Genomic DNA, 12,942 nt, shown 5'->3' with positions numbered 1-12,942 from the left:
TAATTCCTGGAATGCGTCTCAAGGTTAAGCCCATTCATAAACGACTGCCAGAGCTGGCGAATCGCTCGCACGCGGATATGGATCACGGATCAAAGCGGTGGCAGACATGCGGCGAAATGGTCATCAAACAGATGGGCCGACCAGCCCCGGACCACCCACTGACTGGGCCTTGCTCGAGCCGATCCTAAGTTGCCGTTGCCGTTGTTGTTGCAGTTACAGCTGCAGCTGCAATCGGCATCAAAAGTGTTGCAATGAGGCATTTACAATAGCAAACGAGTTAATTACCACTGCGAGCGGCTCCAGCCGCTCAAACACATGGCCCGACCTTATAGAGGAGCCACTGCCTGACAGCCAGACCAGGCTGACATCTCCAGCCGGGGCAGCAGCAGAGAGCGCAGTGGGGACCGCACCGGAGTGGAGCACCGAGTGGAATGGAGTGGAGTGGAGTGCAACTTTGCCAATCTGCCGCATTGATCGAGCAACCGATCTGCGATTGCGATTGGTCTTCGACTGAGCCTGCTCCTCTGCGGCAGCTTCTTGTGGCAACTTTGCCTTCCTTACACATTGCACATCACCCCTCCCCTCCCCTCCCTCTCCTACTCCCTCTCCCTCTCCCTCTTCTTTCATGCTTTACTTTTTCGTTGTTTTCTTGGGCCTGCGCCTCTGCCTGCGCCTCTGCCTGTGCCTCTGCCTGTGCCTGCGCCTGCGCCTGCGCGTGTTCAAATTGTCCAAAGCGTAACAATTTAATATCGTTGCCAGGGCCAGAGCCAGAGCCAGTGCAAGTGGCAGTGCCACAGCCAGTGCCAGAGTCAAGTCAGCCGGCAAGCCGCGTCCAGCATCTGCATCTGCATAGTTTGCCACAAACTTCAAGAAGATCAGGCACTGAGAGAAATGCACTGCACCCCAACCAAATCAAACGACAAATCGCTCACAAACTGAAATACTCCCTTTTACTATATCATCCGACTCATTGGCTATAAGGAAACATTGATCTATAGACCTGTTTCCTCCAGTTTCTTGCTGATCTAATCGCTGTTTGAAGATAATTTGGAGAGAATCAGTAGCCAAATGTTTCCACAGTGTAGTCGCACGTCAAGTGGCGGCTGCAACTTGTTGCTGCTGTTTCTGTTGCTGTTGCCGTTGCCGGTGCCGGTGCTGCTGCCACTTTCCGGCCTTGGTGCCCTCCTCTGTGGCAGCTTGGCGGCTTACGTATTCGCATTCGCATTCGAATACGTATTTCGTATTTTATTTAATTGATTTTTCTGCACCGCACATGCATCGGCCATTAATTCATTTATTTATTTAGCGCTCGCCATCGACACTGCCCCTTCCCATGGATCGGGCGTGGGGCGCGATGGGGTTCGCCTGGGTCTGGGCTCTGGTGCGGTGTGGGGTGGTGCGCAGGGCGCGGGGCGCCTGCGATCGGAGAGGATTGCCGATGAATTAATCGTGCTTAACACCATTCCTGGCATTTTGTGGCAATGCCACAGCTCCTAGAGAAGATATGTAACTACACGGCGACAGGGGAGCGGGCGCAGCGGAAGCACTTAGCATTTGTGTATTGTGAGCCATGTGGCAGGCCCAGTGGCATGATCTTGTATGCATGCGTCATTATCTCGCCTGCATCATTAATAAAGCCACAGGCACGGCCACGAGAGAAGCAAAACAAAGGTTCCACCGAAACCGCAAAAATAATAATGCGAATTTCCAACAGGAACGATCAGCAAAATGTTTCGCCACGCCACCTCCTCCTCCTCCACCTCCACCATGCCACAGCTCATTTTGGGAACGGATCGTCGCGAAATCTTTGGTCAAGGTCAAGGCTGCCTCCGATACCGATACCGATTCGCGGCCGAATCCGATGCCGCTCCGAACGAAGGTGATAAATGAAGTGTCTCTGCGCAAAATACCCACAAATCACATGGAAGTCCCAGTCCCAGTCCCCGTCTCAGTCCCAGTCTCAGTCCCTGTCCAGTCACCATCCCAGTTTCAGTCCCGGTTGCCGTTGCCGTTGCCGTCGCCCAAGTTCAAGTTCATCTCGAATGCAAAACACACACGAAATATTGAATATCAGTAAAAGGCATTTCAATATACTCAGTGCCAGAGAGTGGCTTCTGGAGAGTGAAGATTTCAATAAAACATAATTTCTGATACACAAAAAAACACGGCTATTAGGGGAATGGGTATGAGTCTATATCTTAACGATATCTTAGGGCTAAAATTGCACAAATCTTGATTACATTTTTGCCCATTAAGCCATCTGTTTTCAAGAACCATTGCATTAATTTGTTGCATCTAGTTTTCAGACCTAAAGACCATTTATTACTGGAACAGAATCGTGTCTAAAACTATTTAAAAAGGGACAGCTATCTACGTCTCTCTCTCTCTCTGCCTTCTCTACTCTTGAATTCGAGCTCCAAACAAAAAGTCCCTTTAAGGTATTTCAAATACCAAAAGTATCGCTTCATTTGCTAATAAGAAACCTTCCACTGTCTATGTTTCCTTTGTCAACTTGGGTAAATAATATATATACCAATGTAGGGATGAGAGAGGAAAACAGAGCAACGGAGAAACAGACGGACATGCAGAAAAAACAATCGAGAGAAAAAGAGAGACAGAGACGAAAAAATTCCGACTTAAGTGCTTTTAATTATCCAAAAGAATTCCTTGGTATTCTGAGTTTGGTATCCTTGTTTGTCATCATCGTCATACTTGGGCTGTGCTTGGGGCTTGGCCTGGCCTGGCCTGCTCGTGTTTTGTGGTCGTGGTCGTGGTCTTGGTCGCCGATCTCCAGTCTCCGGTCTCCGGTCTTGGGTCTTAAAATTACAGGCGCGTTTGTATGTCGGCGATTCAGAGTTTTTGCTGTCTGTCGCCCCTGTCCATGCTCCTCCCTGTCCGGGACCTTCTGATCGGCCGAGGTTCGGGGTTCCAGGCAGCCATAAAAGGGTAATAGCAAAGCGATATCTCCGGGCAGGGGAACAGCGCGGTTCGACGAAGGTGCCCACATTCGCGTATGAGGGATACACATGAGAATATTCATATTGCAACTGAAAGGGAAAGTCGGAGCTGCTTTCTGTGCACCCACACACGCAACGCTTGCCCCTCTGACGCATCGCCTTCCATCGGTTGGAGCAACGGCGATGCCTTGGGGAATTTGCTGATTCGCTGCCTCCTGCCTGGCTGCTCCTCCAGTTGCCAGCGACATCAACCGGCGGCATCAGTAGCGGCAGGCACACACAGTGCGTACTTCCTGGAAACCTATCTCAGACGCACACTCTCGCAGAGCCATGGACAATTATGATCGGCCGTTAGAGGCAGCTTCTCCTCCTCCTGCCGCCTTCCATGTCACAGAAGCATGCAGCAGGCGGCTGCTGTGGATGCTTCTGCTGCTGCCGCTTATCGGTTTTCGATTTGAGTTTGGAGCTTTCTCAAGAGAAATGCCAGTGGAAGATGTCGGTCCGCTGTTGGTGCCAGGCCGCACCAGGAGATCAAGTTGATTGAAGTGCCTTTCGAAACGGAATACAAACGTACATAGAACCCCGAAAGAGAGTCTCTTATAGGAAGATCAAACACAATGTGAAGGGGTGCAACGACAATATTGTCTTTGGGCCTGGACTGAGGGGCAACAGGGTCCTTTCAGCGCCCTAAAACTGTGCGAGACGCAAAACTTCATTGGCCCGCAGGCCACAAGGAGCAGTGCGGCTCATAGGCGATGCCACAGCAAGAGCACACACTGCCAAGTGGCAATGCTCGACACGAGGATGTTGGATGTTGCTTGGCTGTGGAGGATGCTAGACGTAGGACTGAGAATCGAGGACAGCGGAAGGACTGGATAGCCCATGGAACGTGGCCCCCAGCCAAGTTGTGCCAAGTCAGCGTGATCTGCGCAAAGTGACGAGTTTTTAATGAATTTGTTTAACTCAGGTCAGGCCCTGGCACCTAGTATGAGCCATCCATGCCACAGACAGTGCCTCAGTCCTAGTCCCAGTCCCAGTCTCACTGACTCTGGCTCTGACATTTCACAGTGGTTCACAGATACTGAGTCCCGAAGATAGATTCCAAAACCAATCTGGGCAACTTTTTCTCAGTCACTCGGCCCCGAGCACCACTGTGCGGGACGACTGTCTCTTGTTTTGTTTGAGTAGACGTGGAACCCATCCATGTTGATGGCGCGACGGCAGTTGGCAGTCGCCGCCGTCGAGGTCGCTGCTGCAGTCCGCGGTCCTCGGGCCCGGCAAGTGCCTGGCAGTGGCGTTGATGTGGATGTGGATGTGGATATGGATGTGGATGTGGATGATGCTGGTGCTCAAGTGCGGCCTGGACTAGGATCTGTGTGGAAGCGCTGACGGCCCGTGACGGTGTCTCAGAGTGCACTCCTTGCTCTGGCTGCTGGCTGCAGTGAGTTCCTGCCTCTTGAGGTCATCAGCTACGACGCCAGCTACGTCTGGGTCTAGGATGAGTGGTCTGGAATCCAGCAGAGCAAACAAAGGCACTGAGCACTTGAGATCCCTCCAGTTTTCGACTGTCCAGCCAGAGTCGAGCTCTGAGTGGGGCTGGTGGTGGTGCTGGTGCTGGTGCTGGGGCGGGGGACGGGTACAGTAGGCAAGGAAGGGGTGAGGGTCTCATGTCCTTCACCGTTCACTTTCGTTGACCAGCGGCAATGTCCACGGATACATTTGCCTCGTTTTTGCCGCCCTGCTCTCCGTGTGCTCTGTGCTCCTCTTGTGTCCGACAAAATGTTCCAAATTGTTGCGCACTGCAGGCATGCCAGGAATTTGCGCTTAACAAACTTCGCGAAATATTTCCACCGCAGTGGTTTGCTTTTCGGCGGTTCGCCTGGTGGCTGCTGGCCGTTGGGCCGTTTTTGCCTGAAATTTATACGCGGCCGGCAAATAATTAAAACGAGAGCTGAGCCCGCGGAAAGTGTCTCTTTCGTTTCCCACAACGAAAGCAAAGACTTAGACAACGAACTCTCTCTTGAACTGCCATCGAGCATCGGCCGTCAACGGGAAATCGTACCTAAGTCTAGCCGCACCACAATAGATCATTTCTCAACGGCTCAACTTTCTGTCAGATATTTGTTTAATTCGATTAACCTCTGGGGCTGGCGCTGTCCGAACTATAACAGCCACAGCCGGGCTCCGTTCCCACCGTATTGGCAACCGTACGAGGATCTATGTGTGTGTTAGAGGCTGAGCCCCGTTCGAAGTGGAAGACAAAGCCCAAGCCCCCCAACAACTTCCAATTTATCATCAAAGCAGACATTAGTTTTACACAAATCCAAACGAACGCATCACAAAGACAGAGCCACAGCCAGAGACCCAGCCAGAGCCACCCGGCTGATTTCATGCCCGAAACGAGCCACAAAAATTAATGTTAATTATTTTGACTTAAACTGACGATTTCAACAGGCACATTACTGCGGGGCATATGGCAAAAAGCAACAACGACATCCACATCGAAATCGACAACGGCCACAGCTCAACGAATAAAAAAACAACAAAATGAGAGCCCGACCAACTCCGAAGAGCGAAATCCCGAAACGATGATGGCGCTTGGCGGGGAGGGAGAGGAGACAAATATTGTACTCTGTTTCCAATCAAAACCGAATCCGACTTAAAAGCTTTTCAAACACACATCAAAAGCTGTGGTTCGCCTAATCAGTCCGTGTATTGTGTGCGTGTGTGCGGAATGGACTCGAATTGATTAAAACACACAAAATGGTATGTTTATTTATTGGCAGACAAAAGAGCCGTAACCCATAACCCCCAGCCCCAACCCCAACCGCAAGCCCCTGTGCCAATACCGATCCGTTCTTTTTTGATCTCCGCAGACAGACGCGACGCTGAGTATTAATGCAGCAAATTCAATTAGGCTCGAACATGCTCTCACTTTATTAAATTTAACTGCACCCGAAAAATCGTGAGGCAAATTCTGAGTCAAACCTGGTTCCTCTCTCGGTCTGTCTTTCTCTCCCTCTCTCTCTGCCTCTCTCTCTTCTGATCGCTCTCTCACGCAGACACAGAAGAATGCAGCAGCCTCAAGTTGATATGGTCTTCGTTTCGCCGTCGCTTCGCCTTCGGACCACAGATCCGATCCGATCCCATACTCCAGCTCGAAGTCCGACTCGAACGACTCCAGCGACGCGACCCATTCCGTTTCCAACGCACATTCGAGCCTCTGTCCTCGAGCCCCAGTAAAAATTCTCTAAGCATGCTGTCAAGTTATGTCTACATTCCTTGATCATATTTTTTCCAACTGTTTTCGTACCCGCTGCTCCTCACAGCCAGGAGTATATTCTTTTCGCGTGGATAGCGACTGATCTGGTGCTATGCGGTGTAAAAAGCAGCCTGCATCCCTTAATAAGGGATCATCAGTTTCTTTTAAATGCTAGGAATTTCGTCTACACGATTTACACGATTATTTCTAACCTTCAGCAGCTGCAGACAAATCCGAGTAGCGGGTATCACATAGTCGATCTTTTCGACTCTCGCGTCCTTACTTGTTTTTCTGCATCTCCTTTCTGGCTTCATTCTTTCGCTTCGTTCGCTGCTGGCTCGCTCGTTCGTTCGTTCGTTCGGCCGTTGATGGTTCGTTTGTTCCTGCGGGGCGGGCTACTCTGGGCAACGATGATGATAATCCTGAATTTCTATGTCAACTCTGTCTTTCTTACACCTCTCGTATGTTGAATTAGTCAAAACATTTCAAGCCAACAGATTCTTTACTTGAACTTAAACAGAAACCAAAAACAAAAGGAGATCCTATTTGTTTAATAGAGAAATTGGACAAATTCAGATTCAGAGAGTCACAGTCTCCACTACCTGGATTTGGATGCCCTGCAAGCGCCCCACTACGTAATCGTTGGCCTCCTCTCTGCCTCCCAGATACCAGATACTCGTTTTCTTTCCTAATGTGGCGCAGCAAATGTGACGCGTTGAGCATTAAAACAGCAGCAACTACATAGTCTCTCCCACAAATGTCTCTCTTTTTCTCAGTGCTGCTCGCTCTCGATGCGATCCGCTCTTTGTGGCGTATTGAGTGGAACTTCAGAGTGGCCGCTCTTAAAACTCACTCTCTTAAGAGACCAGACAATTCTACACTTCTATCCACCTGATCATGTACTTATACATTTTCGTATGTATTTAAATACAGATTGTTTTACTGATTGTTTCACCTGAATAATTTGTTTAAATATAGTGATTTATCTGATCGATCAGTCATGGAAAGTGACACATTTAAGTGTACAATTCCAGGCGATTTTTTGTATAGATCGTTGCACCAGTTCGGCTTCAGTTTCAGTCGCGAAAATGTTCCGAAAGTATTGGCTCATCTGGGCATTGGCTCTGTGGGTATCGTGTGCCCCCTATGCCGGACAGGCTAAGAAGGTTTCGTATGCTTCATAGGCATTCCATATGCTACTGGTTCACCCCGATCCTTTCCAATTTCAGCAAATCGTGTTCAACACAATGAAATGCTCCCTCAGTGGAAAAGTGTTCGCGAACATCGAGTGCCGTCCAGAGACCCGGGAGGCCCTCAGCCTGATCCTCACCACCAACGAGCTGAAGACAGCGGATAACGTTGTGGGCGTGTTCGAGCTCCGGCTCTCCATTTACGGTCAAACGAAGACAATTACAATGAAGAAAATCCGCCTGGACCTGTGCCAGCTTCGGGCTCAGCGGTACAAGAAATCACTCATGCGCCTCTTCTACAAGGGCCTGCGAACCGCCAATCACAACCTACCGGACAAGTGTCCGTTCCTCAGGGTGAGCTCCTCAGGTCCTGCCTGGTCTATCCAAGACTCCTCTGCGAATATCATCTTCCAGAACACCACCTACTTCATGCGGAAAGTGGAGATCGACGCGAGCGAGCTGCCACCCTACCTGCCCGAGTACAACATCACCTTCGGGGGCAGGATCTACGCGAACAACGTCCTCTCTTCAGAGCTCCGCATCACGGGGGGTTTCTGCGAGGCCGAGCAGGACTGCACGGGACAGAGGGAGCTCTGAAGACTCATCAAATAAAAAGAGAGCACGCCTCTGACTCAAAGAGCAAGTCCCAAACGCGTTTAACTCACTCAAAACCGGCACCCGAACTGCTTAAGCGGGGAAAGAGCGGTAGGCGAAAGAGAGGGAGAGAGAGCGAGCGACTCTCTGAGCCAGTAACCGAATGAGCGGCTGGAAAATTGTCTTTAACTAAGCCCGGCCAGAGCCAGTCAGACGTCAAAGCCGTCAAAAAACTCAAAGCGAGCGGTACGCATGCGCGCAGTCCGCAGATCCGTTAGAAGCACTTGCCACAGAACAGAGTTGCGATTTATAGAGGGCCAAGTGGCGACACACGGGAACGAACGCGTCTAAAAATACTGCGCGAGAAAGACACATACTGATAAACACCAAAGTGAAGTAAAGGAACAAAGAACAGTGAAGAAGAGAGAACAAGGAATAAAATATAAAACAAAAAGCAAATAAAGCGGAGGCATAAAAATTCCTCACATCGTTCGGCGCGCACCAACGACAACGGCAACGACAACGACAACGACGGGGCAGGCAGGATCGAGTGTGGCGGACCGGACAAAAAGCCCCAAAGAGAATACAACGAAATAAAATAAAACAAAGTCCAGCGAAGGTGCGAGACAAGAAATTAAATTGATAAAACCTAAGAGCAGGGCCCAGGCCTAGGTAGACGCAGACGCAGACGCAGACTTGTCGCTGCTGTTCGCTGCAATTATCGGGGCAGCGCATCGCGCCGGGAATGCGCCCTGCGAGAGCGCGCGAGTGTGAGTGAGTGTCCGCGTACGCGACAGTGTCCGCGCGAGTGTGTGTGGCAAATAGCTCAAAGCCACGAAATCGCTTTATCGGTGCGCCGAAATCGCCAATTGGAAAAATTAAACAAAAAGAGAAACTGTTAAGCGAGAAGCTGAGAAGAAGGGCAAATCCAACCCACAGAAATATTGACCCCCGGGCATACATACACCCATACATACCCATACCTCGTCGCGCAGCGCAGCACACAGCCACAGCCACAGCCATAGACACAGACACGAAAAGACAAACCAAGAAACAGGGAAAATGTACAATAAAAAATTACAGCAAGTGATCGTGCAGAAAATAGATCGATAAACCCGAAAAAACGGGGGGAAACCAGCGAAAAATATAAAAATAAATAAGCGAAAGACGATCGCGAGCGATCAAGGAGCCAAGGAGTCACAACCAGATCCGAGGAGTCGCCGTGAGGAGGAGAGACAGAGAGTGCTGCTTGCGTTTGGGGCACGTTTTTGTGTTTTTGTTTCAATTTCAATTGTGGAAATCGTAGAGGAAAAATTCGCAATAAGCGAACCGGTCCATCTACAGTCCAGAGGGACTCTGCAGCCAAGATCCCTAACCAGAACCAGACCCAGACACAGACCAAGAACCGAGAGGAGAACCGATATTTATTAAACAAAGACAGAAATTAATTTCACGACTTTGTCGATTGCCACCCGCACTCAACCCATCCTCATCCTCATCTTCCGCCCAGAACAAGCAGCAAGCAACCAGCACCCCGCACCCAGCACCGCCTCCTGCGGACGGCTTCTTTATGCCCATCTTGAACTTTGGGCCAGCTTGTGTTTGAGCGCAGAGGAGCATAGCAGAGGAGGGAACTCGGCGGCCAGCAAAATGTACGACATCAAGCACCTGGAAGCCGGACAACATCAGCCACAGCCACAGCACCACCCACACCACCCACAGCACCCACTGAGCGACCGCCTGAGCCTGGCAGTGAGCGGCTCTGCCACAGCCGAGCCGCAGCTCACCTGCAGCGTCATCGCAGCCCCCTCTACACGCGGCCAGGGCAGGCCCCAGTTCCTGGGGACGAGCAGCCGCAGCCCCATTGAAGCCACCCACATGACGCTACTGACCTTGCGGCGTCGTCGCGCCTTCCAGCGCCGTGCCTGCCTCCTGAGCATCCTCGCCGCCTTCGTCTTCGGCATGGCGCTGGGCGTGGTAGTGCCCATGTTCGGCCTTCCGGACTACTTCGCGGGCAGCAGCAACGCGCCCGCATCCCCGCCAGCCGTGCAGCAGCAGCAGCAGCAAGTGGAGAGCGAGGGGGTGCAGCGTCCACCCTCGGATTTCCCAAGCATCTACGAGAGCGCAGCCCTGCCGCCCTACAGCGTCGCCTTTATCAAGGGCGCAGGCAAGGCGGCCAGCGCAGAACTGAGTGCCGAGCAGGTCTTCCGGAACGTGTTCCACCTGGAGCAGGACAAGAATGCACCGGACTCGATGATCGTGAAGAAACTGGACACGAACGACGGCAGCATCAAGGAGTTCCACGTGCAGCGCACCTCCAGCGGCCGCTACCGCAAGGGTCCCGAGCGCAGGCTGTCGAAGAAGGAGGATGGAACACCGTCTGCCCCGTCGGCGGAGAGGGCGGGTCTCATCGAAGCGGACGTCTACTGGGGCCCTGAGGTGGAGCGAGCTCTGCCCAAGGGCTTCGCGGCCGAGGATCAGCGCACCTGGGAGCGCTACGTGTCCGGCCAGGGCCAGGTCGTGCGACTCGAGCACGGCTGCGGGCGCATGCAGAACCGCATGGTGGTGTTCGCGGATGGGACACGGGCCTGCGCCCGCTACCGCCAGAACACCGACCAGATCCAGGGCGAGATCTTCAGCTACTACCTCGGCCAACTGCTGAACATCAGCAACCTGGCGCCGAGTGCTGCCACCGTCATCGACACGACGACCCCGGACTGGGCGGCAGCCCTGGGGGACATCACGCAGGCGCAGTGGAAGGAACGCAGGCCGGTGGTGTTGACGCGCTGGTTGCCGGATCTGGAGCCGGCTGGAATTCCGCAGCCCTTTCAGCCGCTCGAGCGGCACCTGAACAAGTACGACGTCTGGAACCTGACGAAGCATCTGCAGCAGACGCGGCCATCCGATTTGGAGTCGGAGTCAAAGTTGGACGCAGCGCCGGGATTACTCAAGCGGCTGGGGGCTGCCACCTCGCAGGGACCGGCTCATCAATCAAGCATGCTTGAGGAGACGCAATGGCAGTCCCAGTCGCAGACCCAGACCCAGTCGGAGTTGGAGTTGGAGTTGGAGTCGGAATCGGAGTCAAAGTCGGCGCTGGTGCAGCGACTAATTGAATTGGCACAATGGTCCGATTTAATCGTCTTCGATTACCTGATCGCGAACCTCGATCGTGTTGTTAATAACTTGTACAACTTTCAATGGAATGCCGACATCATGGCCGCGCCGGCCCACAACCTGGCCCGCCAGGCCAGCTCGCAGCTGCTCGTGTTCCTGGACAACGAGAGCGGGCTCCTGCACGGCTATCGCCTGCTGAAGAAGTACGAGGCCTATCACAGCCTCCTGCTGGACAACCTGTGCGTCTTTCGCCGTCCCACCATCGAGGCACTGCGGCGGCTGCGGGCGGAGGGCGCGGGCCGGCCGCTGCGCGATCTCTTCGAGCGCGCAACCAGCGACGGCGTGCGTGACGTGCTGCCCTCGCTGCCGGATAAATCAATCAAGATACTCATGGAGCGCATCGATCGCGTGCTGGGCCAAGTGCACAAGTGCCGGGAGGACCTTAACAAGGGCAGCTAATGAAGGCGACAATCTGGGATCGTCTGGAGATTGAGATTGGGATAGAGATAGGGATAGGGTTATGTCGCGACTGATAAGTTGTAAATATATCCAGCATATAGCAGTGTAGGATGCAGACTCGACCGACCAATCCCATAGTCACAGGAGGAGAGGAAGTGCATCCCTGGATTCCTGGATCCCTGCATCACTGCCTGCTGCCTGAGTATTAGAAGGTGAACACTGCTTTCCACCCATGTAAATGTCCGACTCCTGCGATGAGTATTACGCATATCCATAGACATACCACCTATCCGTATAGCCTTTAGTGTATACCTAGCCCTTACAATCGTGTGATATTTGTCTAAGAACTTAGTGGAAACTAATTCAAGATTAAGTAGATTTCATTTTACGTTTACATCGAATAAACCACAAAATACCGAAAGACCGTGCTTCTAAATGTCACTTTGAAATATGAAAATACAATCCCACAGATTCCGATGCGGCAGATACAGCCGTTGCAAATGCAGATGCAGATGGAGGTGCAGATGGAGATGGAGATACAGATGCAGATACATGGATATCTGAGCACGCCTGCGCCTTGTGAGAACTTACATAGTCATGACAATAAATTGTCATTGATCTTTTTTGCAGGTGAGATGGAGCTGCCTGGTGCTCGGTGCTCGGTGCTCGGTGCCTGCCCCCACACTTGTCCCGTACCCCTGCGTCTAAGCATTTGTCAACTTGCCGCTGCCTCGCGATGGAACTTGCCACATAATGCAAGCTCCAGCTTCAAATACACTCACACACACAAGCACACATTGCCACAGACAGGCAGAATCTTCTTTTGGTTTTCATAATATCTTCATAAGCATTTGAGAAGCCGTTCCTCTCTCTCTCTCTATCTCTCCCTCTCTGTTGTTGTCTCTGTCTTTGTCTCGACTCTCTTGAAACTCAAGTGCAGCCAGCTACAGAGAAGAATGATGAAGACAGAGCCAGAGCCGGAATGAGGCAGAGCCCAGTTCAAGATACTTTCACACACACACACACACACATCCACTCGTGGACACACTCATGGATATGAGCACCAGCCAGCCAGCCAGCCTGCTAGCCAGCCAGCGACTCAGGCCGAGTCTGAGCCAACGTCTCCATCTCTCCAGCCCCTGACTGTAATCCCCCTCGATCCCCCTCGAGCCACCTATCCACCCATCCACCGGCGGCTGTCGCTGTCCCCCTCTGTCCGTGTGTCTGACTTTAAGATTTAAGATCGCTGCTCATTAAGTGCGTCCGCGTGTTCCAGCGACAACGGAGATGCTGAGAATCTTCTTCTCCTTCTCTCTCTCTCTCTCTCTCTCTCTCTCTCCGAGTGCTCTCCTGCCCCGCACTCGTA

The 12,942-nt window shown here is 52.1% G+C and overlaps 1 protein-coding gene across 1 annotated transcript; it reads left to right on the top strand.

The window, feature by feature from the left end:
* Window positions 1-8,259: 8,259 nt before the first annotated feature.
* Window positions 8,260-11,987, top strand: LOC6592864 (extracellular serine/threonine protein kinase four-jointed). The gene has a single exon (XM_002018495.2). The coding sequence runs from the start codon at window positions 9,654-9,656 to the stop codon at window positions 11,574-11,576; it is 1,923 nt and encodes a 640-aa protein (XP_002018531.2). The 5' UTR covers window positions 8,260-9,653; the 3' UTR covers window positions 11,577-11,987.
* The last annotated feature ends 955 nt before the right edge of the window (window positions 11,988-12,942 follow it).

The sequence above is a fragment of the Drosophila persimilis genome, unplaced genomic scaffold, assembly GCF_003286085.1.
Source record: "Drosophila persimilis strain 14011-0111.01,24,50 unplaced genomic scaffold, DperRS2 tig00000002-arrow-pilon, whole genome shotgun sequence".
In the NCBI taxonomy this organism is placed as follows: Eukaryota; Metazoa; Arthropoda; class Insecta; order Diptera; family Drosophilidae; genus Drosophila; species Drosophila persimilis.
This window is presented reverse-complemented; position numbering and strand designations above follow the sequence as displayed.

Bases quoted from the DNA above. Each gene is read 5' to 3' on its own strand.
- LOC6592864 (XM_002018495.2), top strand. From the start codon at position 9,654: ATGTACGACATCAAGCACCTGGAAGCCGGACAACATCAGCCACAGCCA.